The 21,168-nt window shown below is 38.0% G+C and overlaps 1 protein-coding gene across 1 annotated transcript in view; it reads left to right on the forward strand.

The window, feature by feature from the left end:
• Rme-8 (receptor mediated endocytosis 8) overlaps positions 1-21,168 on the forward strand; it is a 397,451-nt gene that overhangs the window by 128,011 nt on the left and 248,272 nt on the right. Inside the window, exon 17 of the mRNA XM_067147687.2 lies at positions 886-1,031. Coding sequence (XP_067003788.2) covers positions 886-1,031 — 146 coding nt within the window. The remainder of the gene's footprint in view (positions 1-885; positions 1,032-21,168) is intronic.

The raw sequence follows: 21,168 nt of genomic DNA on the forward strand, positions 1-21,168 counted from the left end.
ACAAAGTAATGCTTTAGATTACCCCATTGAAGATCTTTCCATATATGAACACCTAAGTACTTACAGTGATCCCCATAAGGAAGTTTCACCCCATCAACTCAGTAGAAAGATATCGTTCTGAACATTGTACATTACCAAAATATGATGTTAATTTTAAGGATACTTCCTCTAAAGCATTCCCTTTTAACCATTAAGTTGCCTTAAGCAATCATTGTATCGATAAGGTGGAAAATAAATAAATACTTAGTTGTGAACATACCACTTAGTCTAGCAGCTCATCTTTTTTTTCTGCCAGGTCTTCTCAGCCCAAGCTTTGCAACATTTTTGTAATGCTACTCTTTTGTCGGAATTCACCCAGAACAAGTCGAGCTGCTTTTCTTTGGATTTTCTCCAGTTCTTGAATCGAGTCATCCTGGTGCAGGTCCCATACACTGGAACCATACTCTAGTTGGGGACTTACCAGAGACTTGTATGCTCTATCCTTTGCATCTGTACTATCATCCCTAAACACCCTCATAACCATGTGCAGAGATCTGTACCCTTTATTTACAATCCCATTTATGTGATTACCCCAATGAAGATCTTTCCTTATATGAACACCTAAGTACTTACAGTGATCCCCATAAGGAACTTTCACCCCATCAACTCAGTAGAAAGGTATCATTCTGAAGCACTGTACATTACCAAAATATGATAGTCATGTCTGGTACAAATTAAATCTTTGCCCTTGGAGTTGATGGGAACAGCTAAGCCTTGTTTCATGATATCATTGATTGGTCATCTTTGACTTGTCACCCTTCAATTTAAGTTTTCCTTTATTTTAAGATCACAATGTGCTTGTTACTTTCTCTTAGGAATGTTTCAAACAAGATATTTTTGTTTCAGTGTACTGACAGAATGGAACGTGATCGACTGGTGCTCTTTATTAATAAATTGATCCTTCACAGGAGAAATGTGAAGGATATAATGGCTGCAAATGGCGTGCGTATCTTGGTGGATCTGTTGACATTGGCTCATCTGCACACGTCTCGGTAATGAAAATATTTTTAATATGCATGTGAACCACGTTTTATTAAAAAAACATTAAATCATGTTAAATTTTATGAGGCACAACACACTACTTTAGTTCGTTATTTATTGTAGAATATTCCTCTTTGATACAATAGGCAGTTGGTTGTCAGTGTATAGTGTTCAGGCATTTAAATAATTATCAGATACTCAACTATTTACGGGCATATGAAGATATTCCAGAGTCTTGACCTATTCATCTTTTACCTTCAGCTAGAGAATTATAGGACACTTCAGTCAATATGTATGGTTTCCTCACGGAAGGATTTTTTTTTCAGAATGACTGAAATGCTTCTGTAACTGAGCAGATGTATTCCTATTCATGTTTAGTATGGTAGCCATTAGAAACCGATTTGATGCATTACTACAGCTAGCACTTACCAGCCTTGACAATCATGTTTGAAGCACAGCATAAAGCTTTAATTGGAAAGTTTCTTCATAATGCCACTGGGGCACTGGCCATCTCTGACACAGAAAGGAATCTGTGTACTTTAATTATCTTATTTCCAGTTTCATATGTCTTGTTTTATTATCGCAAGTGATGCTTATGGGTTCATAATAAGATGTTTGTTATTAAGATTGGATATTTATGCATTAGTTAGTTTGCTTTTTATTGTGTAGTGATTTGATTTTCAAAAATTGTGTTCACAAATCTTCAAATATGTGGTATTGTTGGGTGCCTTTTTGTACTTTGAGCATAAAAAAAACAAAGGGACACTGTGATTTCACTAATTTCCTGCAAATAACGACAAATATGAGTGCCTCAAAGCAATTTCTCACCATAACTTTGTCCTAAAAAAATTCTCTTGTACGCTAATTTGATTTTTAAAAATCATGTAATGAAGTGATTTAAAAAAAAAACTGTGTTAGCAAATATTAAAAAATGTCATATTGCTGTGTGCCTTCTCGTATTTCAAACAGGAAAGAGCAACAGGCCACCATCATTTCACACATTTCCTGCAGACCAGGACAGAACTAAGGAGTGGCTCAGAGCGATTTCTCGTGATAACTTTGTCCGTAACACTAATTTGCTTCTTCTGGTGCCTGTAGTCTTCATTTTCAAATCTCTTTTTCACTGTAGAACAACTAGCACAAATTAAAGATACGCGTGAAGCAGAAATCACATTACAGGCACAATGGAAATCACATTACAGGCATAATTGAAATACCTAAGTTTGTGGTATTGCTTCCAACTACCACCTTTGAATTAGCACTTTCATCGAAGATTTCTGTTTCTGCTCTCGGGCATTTATTACTCCTAAATGTTCTTTTATTGAAGAATCCTTTAGACGGAGTCATATTTGCTACATGACAGGTATGCAACACATTTTTGTCCAAGATAACCCTTACTTCAACATCTAAACACAGACAAGTAGCAACCATTACTGTTATGACAGTAAGACCAATGGGTGATACGAATAAAAATGAGATGTAGCTCATAACACAAGTCTCAACGGAGGATTGAGACGAAAGTCACTTGCAAGACAGATCTCGTCATGTATATGAATAAAGTTTGTTTCCCGTTAACGACACTTATCTCCTACCGCTTGAGATGAGTCTCGCACACTGGCTCTGGTATCTGGTCAGCTGACACCATAGCTGTATAAACAAACACAACCTAATAAGAGAATAATTTTTAAGTGTCCCATGCTCTCTGCCTGTGTCCTTTTGAATTTCTTCTGACTCAGTTTACTTCTTCACGAACGTGGAAGAGTTTATTTGCCATGCCTGTGCATAGTTAGGAATATTTCTGCATATAATATACTACCGTTACCTATATACTGTTGCATATTTTCTAGATTCTGCTGCATAAACTGTCTAACTTGCATACCTTCAGTGAAAGTTAGTAACTTCATCATCTAAGACATCCAGAACTTAATATTTTTGTAACTGTACGTGAAGAGATGTTACTCGTATTGTAAACATAACCATGTTTTGGCCTTTCCAGTGACTGTAAATTAATTATTCATAAAGTGTTAGTCGTATTTTGTGAACAGAAAAAAATGTCAACGTACAGAAAAAGTCACAAATGCGAATAGATAAAGAATAATTAATTTAATAATTACCTACTAAGAAAATTTTCAGAATTGTGTGTCGCACAGTTTTGCATATTTCTGGTTTGATATTGAACATTTTAGACTATAGGTTGCATGTAAATTCTATCGCTAATGGCGAACATAGTCATCATCTTTTTCATTATTGTTATATCATTAAAAATTAAATTTGCACTCGCCTCCAAACCGTGAATTACTCGTACTTTGGCATCTCTTCCTTCCTGTCCCCTCTCCCGCACAAGTGCGTCCCGAACCACCCCAGCTGCTACTGTTTCTCCCTCCTCCTCATTCCACACTTTGTCAGCAGGTATTTGAAAATACTCATCTTGAAGATATTTAGCCACGTTATGTAGTATTAATACAGCAGATGGCAACTAAAGGCACTTTTGCTACGGTTAGTCTTATTTTGAAGGATTGGAAAACGTTGTTTCAGCTGGCCGAACTACCTTTCTATTATAACAAGTTTCTTTCTAATGTATTTATTATACGTTCTCTGTTCCGGACTGTTAGCATTCTGATAAGGTGTCATGAGCCATAGTGCTATCCCATGTCCTTTCTCACCCAGAATACGTGCATTTGCTCAATTGCCAGCCATTGCACATGCAGTGGAATTCCTTCATATAGTTGTATCGTGGGCAGATCCTGGCCAGGCAGCGTCTGCACTTGCGACTTCTTCCCTGGCATCGCACGTAGCTTGCACATTTATACTGGGAAGCCCCCTTTCTGTTAATATACTCATCTCCATGTACTGTATGTGTGGTTTCCTGACTAGCACATGGGTGCAGTCAACTGCTCCTATAGCATTAGGAAATGGCTATCTTTCTCGCCACTGGATCTTTGCATTTCCTAATGCTTGAGTAATAACATAAAAGTTTATCCAGGCTTCTGCATGTGACCTAATTGTTCTAACTACCTGCCAGAACATTAAGGAAACTTTACTCTGGTCGACACCGATATCTTTGGCCGCACCACTTTGAAACCTGGGGTTACGTAGGTAACGCAAAACAATTTCCATTTTTTCTTCATTTGTAAGAGCTCCATGGTTCATGTTTGTGGGTTACTGTAGTCACGTCCTAGTTCGTAAACCATGGGCAACGGCTGAGTGGCCTAGTAAGTGGTCCTGAGAGTCGGGATACCAGTTGCTATGGAATGGGAGTGGGCATCTCGGACATATTCTGAATCATAGCCCTCTTTGTGCTCAGGTGGCTAGGACTATACAATTCATCGGTGGTCCATAACCCGTTAGAGGAGAGATCCTCACTTGGACTATGTGCAAGTAGGGTAGCATCCTGCTTCATGAATTTACCAAGCTCAGAACATTTTAAGCAAGCCTCGGACCTATGGGAGTAACGGAGTCCCACTCCCATTTGACAGGCGAGGGACTCTTTGGAAACAACTTGGCGAACGAAATGGAATTTGATGGGGAGCTATCAATATTAATGGGGCTTATGGAAGAAAGAAAGTAGAACTGGCTGAGTCAGCAAAGAGGATGCATCTGGATGTGCTAGGAGTAAGTGATATTCGGGTAAGGGGAGATAATGAGGAAGAGATAGGAGATTATAAAGTGTACTTGACGGGTGTTAGAAAGGGAAGGGCAGAGTCTGGGGTAGGGCTCTCTATCATGAATAACATTGCACGCAACATAGTTTCTGTTAGGCAAGTAAATGAGCGAATGATATGGGTAGATTTGTCAGTTGGAGGAATTAGGACAAGAATTGTGTCTGTGTATTCACCATGTGAGGGTGCAGATGAGAATGAAGTTGACAAGTTTTATGAAGCATTGAGTGACATCGTGGTCAGGGTGAACAGCAAGGATAGAATAGTGCTAATGGGCCATTTCAATGCGAGAGTTGGGAATAGAACTGAAGGATACGAAAGGGTGATTGGTAAATGTGGGGAAGATATGGAAGCTAATGGGAATGGGAAGCGTTTGTTGGACTTCTGTGCTAGTATGGGTTTAGCTGTTACGAATACATTCTTCAAGCATAAGGCTATTCACCGCTACACATGGGAGGCTAGGGGTACCAGATACATAATAGACTATATCTTAACAGACTTTGAATTCAGGAAATCTGTTAGGAATGTACAAGTTTTTCGCTGATTTTTTGATGATACAGACCACTATCCGATCTGTAGTGAACTAAGTATCTCTAGGCCTAGGGTAGAGAAAGTGAAATCTATCTGCAAATGAATAAGGGTAGAAAATCTCCAGGATGAGGAAATTAGACAAAAGTACATGGATATGATTAGTGAGAAGTTTCAAACAGTAGATAGTAAACAGGTTCAGGATATAGAAAGTGAATGGGTGGCATACAGGGATGCTGTAGTAGAAACAGCAAGGGCATGCCTAGGAACAACTGTGTGTAAAGATGGGAAAAGGCGAACATCTTGGTGGAATGATGAAGTGAGAGCAGCCGGTAAACATAAAATGAAGGTTTATCAGAAATGGCTCCAAACAAGGGCCGAGGCAGACAGGGATTTGTACGTAGATGAAAGAAACAGAGCGAAACAAATAGTTGTTGAATCCAAAAAGAAGTCATGGGAAGATTTTGGTAATAACCTGGAAAGGCTAGGTCAAGCAGCAGGGAAACTTTTCTGGACAGTAATAAAGAATCTTAGGAAGGGGGGGAAAAAGGAAATGAACAGTGTTTTGAGTAATTCAGGTGAACTCATAATAGATCCCAGAGAATCACTGGAGAGGTGGAGGGAATATTTTGAACATCTTCTCAATGTAAAAGGAAATCATCCTGGTGGTGTTGCAAACAGCCAAGCTCATGAGGAGGAGGAAAATGATGTTGGTGAAATTATGCTTGAGGAAGTGGAAAGGATGGTAAATAAACTCCATTGTCATAAGGCAGCAGGTATAGATGAAATTAGACCTGAAATGGTGAAGTATAGTGGGAAGACAGGGATGAAATGGCTTCATAGAGTAGTAAAATTAGCGTGGAGTGCTGGTAAGGTACCTTCAGATTGGACAAAAGCAGTAATTACACCAATCTATAGGCAAGAGCACAGGAAGGATTGCAACAGCTATCGAGGTATCTCATTGATTAGTATACCAGGCAAAGTATTCACTGGCATCTTGGAAGGGAGGGTGCGATCAGTCGCTGAGAGGAAGTTGGATGAAAACCAGTGTGGTTTCAGACCACACAGAGGCTGTCAGGATCAGATTTTCAGTATGCGCCAGGTAATTGAAAAATGCTACGAGAGGAATAGGCAGTTGCGTTTATGTTTCGTAGATCTAGAGAAAGCATATGACAGGGTACCGAGGGAAAAGATGTTCACTATACTGGAGGACTATGGAATTAAAGGTAGATTATTAAAATCAATCAAAGGCATTAATGTTGACAATTGGGCTTCAGTGAGAATTGATGGTGGAATGAGTTCTTGGTTCAAGGGTACTTACAGGGGTTAGACAAGGCTGTAATCTTTCACCTTTGCTGTTCGTAGTTTACATGGATCATCTGCTGAATGGTATAAAATGTCAGGGAGGGATTCAGTTACGTGGAAATGTAGTAAGCAGTTTGGCCTATGCTGACGACTTGGTCTTGATGGCAGACTGTGCCGAAAGCCTGCAGTCTAATATCTTGGAACTTGAAAAGAGGTGCAGTGATTGTGGTATGAAAATTAGCCTCTCGAAGACTAAATTGATGTCAGTAGGTAAGAAATTCAACAGAATTGAATGTCAGATTGGTGTTACAAAGCTAGAACTGGTCGATAATTTCAAGTATTTAGGTTGTGTGTTCTCCCAGGGTGGTAATATAGTAAGTGAGATTGAATCAAGGTGTGGTAAAGCTAATGCAGTGAGCTTGCAGTTGCGATCAGCAGTATTCTGTAAGAAGGAAGTCAGCTCCCAGACGAAGCTATCTTTACATCGGCCTGTTTTCAGACCAACTTTGCTTTACGGGAGCGAAAGGTGGGTGGACTCAGGATATCGTATTCATAAGTTAGAAGTAACAGACATGAAAGTAGCAAGAATAATTGCTGGTACAAATAGGTGGGTAACAGACATGAAAGTAGCAAGAATAATTGCTGGTACAAATAGGTGGGAACAATGGCAGGAGGGTACTTGGAATGAGGAGATAAAGGCTAATTTAGGAATGAACTCGATGGATGAAGCTGTACGCATAAACTGGCTTCTGTGGTGGGGTCATGTGAGGCGAATGGAGTTTAAAGATAAGAGGTATAGAACTAAATGAGGCCACAACACTAGTTGCAAATCGAGGATTGTGACGACGTTAGTAAATTCTCAGAGGCTTGCAGACTGAACGCTGAAAGGCATAACAGTCTATAATGATTATGTATGTATGTATGTATGTATGTATTATGTAAGAGCTCCACCTCTTTTCTCGTGTATTGGCTCCAGAAAATGTGCTAAGCATTCCACATTTTGTTTCCGGAAACAGTAGAGATCTTTATAATCATATTCGAGAGAATCTCTTAGTGCTTTATAAATGTTTCTTCCCCGTTGTAAAACCATCATAAACTCTGCCATCATGTTTTCAGCCTGATCTCTATCACCTCGAGTCATGTACTGGGCAGTCTCAAGAAATTCTGAGATAAATCTCCATTCAGAGAGACTAAGCTCTAGTTTATTCAGATAGATTTGGAGATGTGTCTCCGAGAGAATCCGCTAATGAGCTGCGTCTCATGGAGCAAAGGTCACTGCTGAGACGTAGCTTTTTTTATTCATATACATTTGAGACATGTCTTAATATTTATGAGACAAGAGATACATCTCCGGTTTATTCATATCATCCAATGTATGAAGCTGTTGCCTGTGCCATGAACAGGCTTACCAAGCTTTTACTCAAAATATTTTTCTTCCAGTGAATTTTTATGTAAGACTTTAGTGCAAAGTAGGAAAGAAATGCAATCTGAAATTATATTGCTCGTGGGCTGCAACAGTGGTAAAACTAAAAAAAAAAAAATAAGAATTTGGAGTTAATGCACTCGCCAGCATTGCAGATTAATCTTCCTTCAAGCAGCAGCAGTGGCATATCTTGTAGTTCAGTATTCCACCAACAAATGGTAGAAGTGCTGCTGTTGCATTCTCTGCTTTGTTGTTTACATTGGCTGCAATACTGGTGCTTCTCAGTTTGCGCCTGGAGTTCGGCAGTCACATAGCACATGCTGTTCATCAGTAGTGACACATTGTAAGTTGTGCCAGTGTTGCAGAAGAATTTAATTGTGTGTGGTCTGTCTGAAACTTCAAACATTTATCTCAGAACTTGAGTTTTAAGTTGTGCTACCACCGTAGCCTTTCTTTCTTTCTTTCTTTCTTTCTTTCTTTCTTTCTTTCTTTCTTTTTTCGTATCGGCCTACTAAGGACCACGCTATTTCAGCTGTCTTCTCTGGGTTTTGATCTTTGCCCAGTGCTCCTTCATTCGTTGCCAGTGTTGCTCTTTTCTTTCCTCCGTCCACGTCTTTCCTGTCTTCAGCTTTGGCCTTTCTTGAAAACCTTGGTGGTCTTTTAGTTTCCTCCTGAGTGGGTTGCATTCTTGTATATCTTCATAAGTGATCCCCATCTCCTGTAGGTCCCTTTCCACCTTCTTGAACTGAGTTGGCTGGGTCTTCTTATCTTTACCAGTAGGTAAAGATCTGGTTCAATAATCGTGTGGGTTTCACTCTTAGCAAGTGGCCATAAAATGCAGTTCTCCTTTTCCGCATGACATCAGAGATCTTCTGGACATGAGTATACAGTTCATAGTTATGCCGACATCTATATTCATCTTTGTCTTTAATTGGGCCAAGAATTTTCCTTAAGATCTTTCTCTCTTTAATTTCCAATTTTTTTTATCAGGCCTTTCTTGTTCATAGCAAGGCATTCTGCTGCATACAAAGCCTCTGGTCCTATGACAGTGCAGTAATGTCTGAGTTTTGCATTCAAGGATATGGACTTTTTGTTGTAAATGTCTTTGGTCAGTTGATAAGCCATTTCCATTTTATTCATGCGTGAGGCGAAAGCTTCTTTTTCAGAGATATTTGGTTCTATCCACTCGCCAAGATATTTAAAATTATCTGTCTGCTCGATTGCCCCCTTTTTTACTTTTAGCTCTCTTGGTGTTGGCTTGATGTTTGTTATGAATTGCGTTTTCTCCAAAGATATCTGGAGGCCTGAATTTTTCACCTGTGTCTTAAGGCGATTAATTTGCTTTGTAGCCATGTTTAAAGAATCAGAGAAAATTGCTAGATATTCTGCAAAAGCTAAGCAATCAATTGAAAGGTTCATGTTCTTGTAACCCAATCTCACATCATTTTGGAGCCCATCGTTGTTAATTTCTTAGCGCCTTTCATGGATGACTTTTTCAAGGATGCAATTAAAGGGCAGGGGCGAGAGCCCATCTCCCTGCCTAACTCCTGCTTTTATCTTGAAAGAGTCTGAAATTTCTCCTCTGAACTTAACTCTGGAGGTTGTGTTAGTTAGGGTTTGTTCGATGATTGCCCTGGTTTTGTTATCCAAGCCAAATTCTTTTAGGACTTGAATAAGCGTGATTCTATCAATAGAGTCATAGGCCTACTTGAAGTAGATGGTCACAACAAATTTCTTGTTCCTTAGTTTCAAGTATGAGAGGATAGATTTCAGATTCATAATTTACTCGGCACAAGAGCGCTCTTTCCTGAACCCTGCTTGGTACTCCCACAGTTGTGGATCAAGTTGTTGTTCTGCCCTAATCTGCAGAGATTTTGAAAGAATTTTGTAAGATACCAATAGGAGGGAAATACCACGGTAATTGTTAACATTCATTTTGTCCTTTTTCTTATGCAGTGGGTGAATCAAGGCAGAAGTCCAGTCACGTGGAAGTTTCTCAGTTTCCCAAATCTTTATGATGATGTCAGTCAATTCCGGGTGCGGATATCCGCGAAGTTATTGTGTTGGCAGATGCAAACTGTATGGCCGTATAGATAAATTTGTTGATAATTTCTAAATAATTAAGTTTATTGATTTTCACTCAGGTACACTCTTATTTCCGTTTACGGTTAGGCGACCCTTGACAGTGGTATGGAAGAATGGTGATAAATAAGGAGCCTTGAGACCATAAAAAGCCATAAATCTGACCTAAGCCTAACTGGCTCCTGTCCACAAATAATGGAAGGAAGGAACACAGGTCAATACTTCGGTAGTTGTCGCAAGAGAAAATCCATCATAAACCTATGACTGTAAGGGTTCTGGTGCCAGATATCAGGAATATCTGGCCTATTGTATTGTGTTGACAGATCTATCCTTTTCAATACTTTAGGTGTAATATACTGTACTTAAATATTTACAATATCCGCTGATAAGCATTCACGGATGTGGATAACCTTTTCTGGATTCGGGTGCGGATGGAGGAAGTGCAGTTGTGTATACTATTTTGTATATCCGTACAGGGGTCTACCCATCGTTGCCGTGAGACCTACCTGTGTCGGTGCGACGTAAAAAAAAAAAAATCCACCTCCACAAGCAATGGTAGTATACAGCTGTCAGATGAAATTGCTGCCTGCGTCTTCTCCAGATTCGTAGATGACAATCTGAGCAATGAAATGTGAAAAGGGATTCATCCAAGAACAGCTCAAAATACTAGTATCTTAGTTGCCAGTGTAGGTGATCTGTAGTAAACTGTAGTCTCATGCTGCTATGTTGTCTGTCTAGTGCAGGTACTTAACCCATTCAAGTCACAATAAATGGCCACATTGTTGACTGTGGAATCAGATTCAATTTGCCCTCCCGTAGTTTGAGCGTACCTGTCACATAAAAACATGCAAAAAATAAAAAACAAATGCAGAAAATTCGCTCAAATTTTACATTCATACAATTGAAGGTTATGACTTACCCATTCTTCATTCCTTGAGTGACTGCTGGTTGTGGTACAAGTGTTTCATATGGAATAATTTCAAAAAGAACGGATCCTTGTACTCTAAAAAACATCAGTTTCGGACAGTGGGCGAACTGTTAATTTTTCGTAAGATTTTGTGAAACACCATTCTATCCACGAAATGGAAGTATATCAAGATTATAGTCCTTTTTTGTTGTCTCATTACCAATCACTACAGTTCTTTTGTGTCACCGGCCACACGTGTTTGGAAGAACCTGGCGTGGCACTTTCGCTTCTTTCACTTTTTTCAATATTCTGCTCACTTCAGTAACTTTTACTGTTGTGATCACTATCCTCAAAATTGGATTTATTTTCCAGAACGTCATTATTGCTATAATCGCCATCTAAAACAATGTTTACAAGCGCTTTCAGTCTCTCGACATTAACGTGAAATCGGTTCTACTACTGATCAATACTGATGAAAATAAACTGTTATTCAACAATTCCAGTGTCGCACAGAAATACAGACAGCATTTTTTACCAACAGTACATGCCTCTGGTTCCTTACAGTGTGTATTGTTAGAAATTATATACAAAGGGAATTTAATATATGAAGATAAGCAAGGCACTGCATCATTGCAAGCTCAGCTCGTAATTTGATTCATGCGCCAAAACCCTGCGTGCGACCACACCTCGTCATATGATGCAAATGGGTTAAAGTAAGTAGTTAGGATCTTAAATTGACCTCTCAAAGCCTGTTTCAGAGTGTCTAGTCATTGCTGTAGCCTGCTGTAGATCTACCTGTTGTGCTCATCATGCTGTAGCTTGGCAGTTTTGGAGAACTTGTAGATGCACAAAACAATCCTACCCTGGGGTTATTTTCCTTAGGCAGCCCATGCCAGGACGCTCAGCAACACTTCTAGTCTTGTGGAAATGTTTCCCCAGATACCAAATCATATACTGAGCTACCCCTGACATTCTGGCAATGTACCTTTGTGAGTAGCCTTCTTGAAGCAGTGTAAGTGCTCAAGTGGTTTCATTTGACAACAACTTCTTCCCCTTGTTGCCTACCGTGGTCTGCAACTTCAGCCATGACTTGTCAACAATACAGTTCTTGCAGACCAACTTTTGCACATGCTTTGAATTGAGGCACTCATCCCTTTCAACTGATACTGACATCTCCCAAAGAGATACAGATGACATTGGAATTCTCTGTTTGGTTAACAGGAAGTTTTATTGCTGTAATAGTTGAATCTCCATCCCACTATGCATTCATACAGTGTAGTTACGAACATCTAAAGACTTCACCAAATTTTGTTTCTTGACCATTGTATCTAGGGAAACAGATGCTGAATTATTACTTGAAAATGGTTAGTGAAAGGAGAAAGGAAGTAGATCCATTTTTTATAAATGCTATTTTTAAAAACATGTTCCATAATATTTTATTTTAAACTGTTGGTCATCTGGACAGAGGAAGGTATTTGACATAGACAAATCAAGGAAGACTCGAGGGATGTAGTTTCATGGAAATATAGTTTTCTCCTTCAACTGAAAAGTGAGAAAAAGTGACTTATGAGGGAACACATACATGTGTTTCACTCGGATTCGGTTGAAATTTGGTAGGAATATTCATGGGAGGCAGTAGAATGCTAAGGTGAAAACTGCCTGTCCCCAGCGCAAGTTTAAACGCCAAAATAGAACAAATAAATAGTCGTAAAATTAGAAGTGCCGCGGGAGTATCGGGGTTTGGCGGAGAGGTAGGGAGGAGCGAAGCAGCGGACTTAAGCCAACAGGGCTGTGTCGAGCTGCGCCAGCAGCCAGGCAGCGTATAGTTAGCGCGTTCCCCTTAACTTCCCGATTAGATGTGCAAAACGTAAATATGAAAACGGCACATGAAACAAGTGTACAAAGGACGATGTTTGAACAACGATGCCAATAAGGTTTGAAGAATTCACGCCTGAGTTCTTGTTACTCGTTGTAATTAGTGCAATAGTGATTGTTTACAAAAAAGTGTACAAGGCACAGATACTGTGTGCACCATGCACATCTTACAGCGCTGTCGCTTTCACAAGTATTACATTGATTATAGGAAGGCTCTTCTTTGAAACAACAATCGACTGGATTAACAAATTGTGAAGGTTTCTTGTTAACATAGCCACATTCGTACCAACTGTACTGCAACATGCTACGAAAACGTGGAGAGGAGAACTGGTTGTGCATCAAAGATTGCACTTTTAAAATGTTGTTCCTTAAATTAAATCGTACAAAATATGTATAAATTGCTTCCAAATGCGGAAGCTCAAAACATCTAACGGCTGGATAAGTCCAGTGGCTCCTTTCGGAATTGTTTGAACATTAATGATTTTCTTATTCCCAATTTTAGCATTTAAAATATTTTCTTCTTTCTGTCCGGTCCAGGAATCGAGAACTAAAACACTGTACTCTGGTATTAGCTCAAAATAAACATCCTGTAACCATTTCTGTACAAGTTCTTTGGTCAGTTTTCCAGACTTTGAAGGCAAAGTGTACACGTTTGGTGCGGTAAATAGTTTTTTTTCTATATTAGGACCAAATTTGCCTTTTTTTTTTTTGTTTCATCACCACTAGCAACTTCGGCGGGAGTTGTCCATTTGCTGAAATTATTGGCTGTATTGTGTAGCTATGAGTTAGTGAATTCATAGATTGTGCTTCTGCTAATACGACTTTTTCTCCTTGTTTATTATGGGTCCTGGGGCCGATGACCTCGATGTTAGGCCACTTTAAACAACAAGCATCATCATCATCATCATCATTATGGGTCCTGCCAGAATGGAACTCTTCATGAAAACCAGACTGATCAGTATTAAACACACTCTCTGGGCCGTGACTTTTTATTAATTGCGACACTCCTTCAACAAACAGTGTCGCGTTACAATTAGTATCTTCTTGTTCAAATTGGTACTTTTTAGATAAGAATTTGCAAATTTTTCTTGATCCAATTTTGAATTTCTTTTTAAAACTCATTACCCAGAAATGAGACGCTCGAAACTTGTCGTAGTTAACTAGACGAGCGTACTTTAAGGCCCATTTTTTAATATTTATATCGTGAACAATTTTGTTTCATTGTCTACTTTCTTTGAACTTTTGATAAGTCTTCTTCGTAACAAATTAATTTTTTTCTCCCATTGTGCCACCGTTTTCCAGTTGTTGCTCCCACCTGTAAAGCTCTTGCTGGAACTTTAATTTACAAAACCTGTGTTTCACTGATGCGAAGCTCCTCTGTTTCCCACCTTTGTTTCGCCAATATTCAACGACCTTCTTCTTAAAAGTTATTGGGATTAGGCATCGTTCAGCTGTTGTTGTGGATGCAGGGTTTGGAGCAACATTTTTGGAGACAAGGTCAAATAACGGTGTTTCAATATTGTCTTCCTCGAAATCAAAGTCATCATCTGACATATCCAATGTGCCATCCAGTTCCACTGTCATATCGGTATCCAAAACCCTGTCGGCAATTAGACCTGTAAAACGGAGACAAGAACGCGGTTCCTGTGAACGCTTGTTTTTCTCATAAAAGTAAATATATTTAAATACATTGATCTACTTACGATATAATTCCAAACGGAGACAAGAACGCAGTTCCTGTGAACGCTTGTTTTTCTCATAAAAGTAAATATATATAAATACATTGATCTACTTACGACATAATTCCAATCCCAAATTCCTTTCATCCTCAGAAAATGGGGTGTCTTTTTTGTCACACTCTGCAAAACAATTCTGAAGGCACACTACTACATTCCACGGATTGAATGACTTCTGTAGTGGGCGTTTTTTTGTATCTAGGTGTAAAAAATCAATTATTACCATACATGGTTAAAGTAAATATACAGTCACCATTCATAAAAATGACTATAAGAACGTCAGATTTTACCTGTCATTGTAAGAACGTTGTCTCATCGGATGACTAATCAATGTGCACCTCTTGATCTGCTTTGACGTTTCTAATCGGGAAGATACGAGGTATGTGCGAAGTGCGGTGTAGTAAAGAAGAGCGGCCGGGAGGGTGGGGGGTGGGTGGTCATTCATTCGACTCGAGCGAGCAGCCCGACTATACGCTGCTCACGTCCACTGCTTCACTCTTCCCTCCCTCTCCGCCACACCCAGATACTCCCGCGGCACTTATAATTTTTACGACTATTTATTTGTTCTATTTTGGCGTTTAAACTTGCGCTGGGGACATGCAGTTTTCACCTTAGCATTCTACTGCCTCCCACGAATATTCCTACCAAATTTCAACCGAATCCGAGTGAAACACACGTATGTGTTCCCTCGTTAGTTCCCTTCTCCAATGACTGATTCAGTTGTGCTAGATATGTGATATGAGTACAGTAAAAACACCATATGGGGATACAAAAAATAAACCAAACAAATTTGTTGATGGTTACATAATTTGGCGGGAGCATTAGTGGGAGGGAGGGAGGGAGGGAGGGAGGGAGTGAGTGAGTTGAGTGAGTTACAGCTAGACAGATGTATCAGAACAGTTTGATGTAATGAATGGGAAGGTTGAAAAATAGGGAATCACTGTGGAAAAGGAAAAGGAGATAAATACGACTAGGCATTGGATTACAAGATATTAGAATCATTCCGTATTGACGGTTTTCACTTTACAATGGCGAAAAATGAGAGTATCCTCCTGTTCAATACATCATATATTCCGTCATTAGACGGAGCAAACAAATTCAAACTCGGCTCGCTTGAGCCATCTTCAGTGAAAAAATTAGGGGGGTTGGAATAATTTACATAATATAAGTTGAAAAAATGCTAAAAAACATAATGAAAGAGAAAATGAAAAAACAAACAAAAGAGAGCCTAGACGGAAACAAAATTAGCACAAATATACAATATTTACATCAATAAGCACAGCAAAAAACAACTTTGCGACAAAATTCAGTGAAACAGGTGTTAATTTAAAATACTAATTGAAACTAAAAATTGCGTTAACCTAAGAAACAAGGGAATGAGAAAACAAATGATGCAGATGGAAATGAATAATAGTAGCACATGGTGAGGTTGTGGACCTCATAGTTTACAAATTATTGGTTTAGTAAAAATGACAAAACAGTTTGAAATTGCTGTCAAAATCATCCTAGTAGAAACCCATCACATTAAATTGGTCAGGAGGAGAGCAGGAGCAAACATTTTTGAGAAACCAAGCCTGATATAAGCTGCAGGCGAAAAGCCTGTGACAAGGAGAAAAAACACCAATGAAATTTAAGGCTTTAGAAATAGCAGCATTCTCAATATCTTCTCAATCTAGCGGTCCCTTTCTTCATTATTGTTTCATAATGTTGGCTGGTGTCTTGCCTTATTATAAAGGGGTCGGAAGGGCCGCATATAAAAATTGAGAAGCTGTGTTAGGTAGAAGACAGATGCATAGTAAACTGTAAGTAATCTAGTGGAAACCGTCAATGAAGTTCTAATCTACAAATTAAAGTGCCAATCCTGTAATTCCATCTGTATAGGTCAAACAGGCCACAATTTTGTCATAAGATACGCTGAACATCGCAACGCTCGCGAATATAATCGTTTTTCAGCTATGAGTGAACATCATAAAGCATCCAGCCACGAATACACTTCAATAGATAGACCTGAAGATCTTGCATTATGAGCAAAAAGGCACCTTGCTCAACGTTCTCGAGAGCATCCACATCGATTTAGATCAGTTTATGAACCCCACTCACAATTTAAATGAAGTCAGCGAGAAAAAGAACATTCTACTTGAAACATTCATTCCATACATTTGTCAGAATTTCCATAACACAAACCAACCCCATCTCCATCTTCCCGACTCACCACCACTCCCCCATCCTCACACCAGCCCTGCACCACCCCTTCCCCCTCCGCTCCTTCCATCCTAGCAAACACAGCCAAACCAACAATAGACTCGATCACGCGACCGAGACCGTCACTTTGAGAAGGTCACGCCATTCGAGCTTTAGAAGTCGGCGAGTAAACTAACATCCTCTTGAAACATTCATTCCATATATTTGCCAAACAAACCCCACCTCCATCTCTCCAACTCACCACCCCTCCCTTCCTCAAACCAGCCCTGCACCTCCCCTCCCTTCCTCAAACCAGCCCTGCACCTCCCCTTCTCCCTCCGCTCCTTCCATCCTAGCAAACACAGCCGAACCAACAATAGACTCGATCACGCGAACGAGACCATTACTTTGAGAAGGCCAGGCCATTAGAGAGGACAACCACCTACTGCACACCGTAAGTTTAAGCTTTCTTCACAACCATTCCACACTTTTTACTTATCAACCCATGTTTCTCATACAACCTCATTTTTTTCCATTACAGATTAGAACTTCATTGACGGTTTCCACTAGATTACTTACAATTTACTATGCATCTGTCTTCTACCTAACACAGCTTCTCAATTTTTATACGCGGCCCTTCCGACCCCTTTATAATAAGGCAAGACACCAGCCAACATTATGAAACAATAATGAAGAAAGGGACCGCTAGATTGAGAAAATATTGAGAATGCTGCTATTTCTAAAGCCTAAATTTCATTGGTGTTTTTTCTCCTTGTCACAGGCTTTTCGCCTGCAGGTTATATCAGGCTTGGTTTCTCAAAAATGTTTGCTCCCGCTCTCCTCCTGACCAATTTAATGTGATGGGTTTCTACTAGGATGATTTTGACAGCAATTTCAAACTGTTTTGTCATTTTTACTAAACCAATAATTTGTAAACTATGAGGTCCACAACCTCACCATGTGCTACTATTATTCATTTCCATCTGCATCATTTGTTTTCTCATTCCCTTGTTTCTTAGGTTAACGCAATTTTTAGTTTCAATTAGTATTTTAAATTAACACCTGTTTCACTGAATTTTGTCGCAATAAGTTGTTTTTTGCTCTGCTTATTGATGTAAATATTGTATATTTGTGCTAATTTTGTTTCCGTCTAGGCTCTCTTTTGTTTGTTTTTTCATTTTCTCTTTCATTATGTTTTTTAGCATTTTTTTTCAACTTATATTATGTAAATTATTTCAACCCCCCTAATTTTTTCACTGAAGATGGCTCAAGCGAGCCGAAACATGTTTGAATTTGTTTGCTCCGTCTAATGACGGAATATATGATGTATTGAACAGGAGGATACTCTCATTTTTCGCCATTGTAAAGTAGGCATTGGATGTTAAGGCACTAAAAAATAGTACATTAGGCACCTAAAGAAGTACTAAAAAGAAGGAAAAATAGAGCAATAAATAACATTGAAATTATATTGCACGAAAAGTTGTATATGCAAAATAGTTCTTTTAAAACAACTGCACTCAAAGAATTAAATTACAGTATAACCATTTGTTAATCAGTATTCATAATCGCAGCTCAATTAACCATTCTCTTCCACACAAGTTTTGTATTACTAAAATACATGCAGTTGTCCTTTTGTTCATTAAACATTGATGAAGCAAACACACGGCTAATAGAACACCACAGAAGTGCACTTAAAAACAGAATTAGTAGTTTATCTCTTCCATAGACTACTTTCATTTGCAATTAGTCATCTATATTGTCACATACATCATTTGAATTACATCAATAACAAGCAACTTTTCAAGATCAACTGACAGATTACTGTTATGTTTATCGGACACAATCAGTTTATGTACTGCAGCACTAAATTCACTGCCATTCTCACACATTATTAATGGAATTCATAGTTACATAGACACAGTTTATTAAGAAAACATGTTTTAGTTTTTCAGATATTTGAGTACCGTATGTGAATAGTGTCTGCTACAAAAGTGAAATGTGCATCAATATATATATCAAGTCCTCTTTCAGACCTTTTTGTTGAAACATACATTGTGCTTCTTTGGTGACGGGGAATCCTTCTCGGAAAATTTGTTCACAATTAATGCTATTTGTTTGAAATTCATGGCATAGAATTAGCTGCCCTCAACCATGTCTTCACAGGTTCAATGGGTAGCAGAGTGCCAGGTAACTTCTCTCTGAATACACTAATCCTTGAAGGGGACTTAGGAAAACGTTCTTAAGAGATGAAATTAACATATTGATTGTTGGAAACAATTTTCCTACTTCCTATGCAAATGGATGGAAGCCATGGACAAGGAAAGTTAAGTGTGTGAGAGTGAAGTAAAGTGGCTTCAGAAGTTGACCTGCTGCATTCATATATGCCACTGCATCTGTTACGAATAATGGTATTCTTTGAACTTCAACACCATTTGGAAATAATGTTTTTAATCTTGAGTTAACAAAATATGCAATACTTCGGGAATTTGCATTTTGAACGTGAATTTCCTGATAAATTTTGCTCATTTTTCCATCAGTTAAGTTCACTATACATTGGTGAAGTGGATCTGCAGTTTTATCAACTGAAATACAAATATTAATAATCAATATCATCATGAAACTCCTTAAGTGCTGATAGAAATACTGAATCAATGTAGCTCTTATGTAATTTAGATTCCGAATATATATATATATTGAATACAATATTCTTCTTAGAATGCTTTTACTGTAGGATTTTCCACAGTGTTCCAAAGGATATTAACTCTTGCAAAAGAATGATATGTATCATAATAAAACTGATTGTTTTTCAAATGTAGTGGGTTGAATTAATGGTGCCCGATGATTTGCCTGTTGGCATGTAATGTTTCCTATATGGAGAGCAGGTTTCTCATTCTGAGATAGGTGGACTTTCTTGTCTCCAGCGATCTACCATAAGAAAAAAATAAAGATAGGCCTTTAAAGCTGCCATATTGAAGGAAATCAAAATCACATACTTGCAGCTCCCAGTTATTTTTTGAGAGTAAACAGAATATAGAACAACGGAGCATATACCGCAAATAAACATAAATTAAGTTAGAAAAGTTAAAAAAAATACTATATTTTTAGAAAACTATCATTAATTAAATATTTTTAGTCACTTCTGATCATCTTTGTTTCCTTGAGAAGTCTGCAATTAAAATAATAAAAATACCATGAAAACAGTTGGATGGAAAAAGTTCATCAGTTGAAAAATTAAGTTTTATGAAAGAGGTCTTTAAAGATTCAAAATTATAATTTTTCAGTAAGAAAACACAACATTTTATTGTTGTTAAAATTTTAAATCTTGTAAACTGTTCAGCTTATTAATATCAAATAACATTTATTTTGAAATTAGGTCCTTTGGAACCTTTTTAATCAAGACAGGAAAATTCAATAAGAACTCAAATTTTGGGTGGAAAATAATCTAGTTTCATATCATACTGAATTATATTAGAGAATATTATAAAAGAAACTGAATAAATAAATAAATAAATAAATAAATAAATAAATAAATAAGTAAATAAATAAATAAATAAATAAATAAATAAATCAATCAATCAATCAATCAATCAATCAATCAATCAATCAAAATCTTTGACACTTAAAGATTTTACAGAGGGAAAGATAGACCTATTTGAAACTCTTTCCCACATTACATAGTGTATTAAGAGTATTTACAAAGCTGATTTCATCATACTAGTCAACATTATTTCTTCTCCTGTTATGCTGCCAAAGTTGCTATAACAATGTCTACCCCGCCTGCGTTCAGGCCGACTTAAAGGGATCTCGGTCAGCATCTCAGCAAATATCATAGTTTCATTAAATTTTTGTTTTTTTATTCATGGGATCTGAGAAAGATCCTCTTCCTGTTGTTTCGAATTATTATATCATCAATCACAATCCTCCCGATGGACGTCTCCATCCGACACACCTTGGCAGTTCATATATCAGAAACCTTAATTCCATCTATCTTATTCTATCATAGTTCTTATAAATAATAAGCCCAATTAATTATTATTTCTTATTTATTAAATATAATACTTTGAAAAAAAGAAAAAGAAAATGCAGGAAGAGAACAATGCTATCCTGCACAAGTCATTTTCTCTGATAACACAAATATCCACTGAAAATGTTCCATCACTTCAATAATCCTTCGTATTTACACTTAATCTCCATCATAATTGAAATAGGTTCCACTGAATTAAACTGGTCAGTCATCCTCTAAACTTGACACTACACAAGATTCAAAACCTACTCTTCTCATTCAAATAATTGGTCTATCCTCCTATAAGAAAATTGGAGTTTAACATCACTGATATAATGCCCTACCTAAAGTACAATCTATCTAGATTGACCAATATGAACCTAAATTGATCTACATCACTTAATTCTGATGTTTATATCTGAATCTCATTATTTATCATCTTTATTATA

Source organism: Anabrus simplex, chromosome 5 (genome assembly GCF_040414725.1).
Source record: "Anabrus simplex isolate iqAnaSimp1 chromosome 5, ASM4041472v1, whole genome shotgun sequence".
NCBI lineage: Eukaryota > Metazoa > Arthropoda > Insecta > Orthoptera > Tettigoniidae > Anabrus > Anabrus simplex.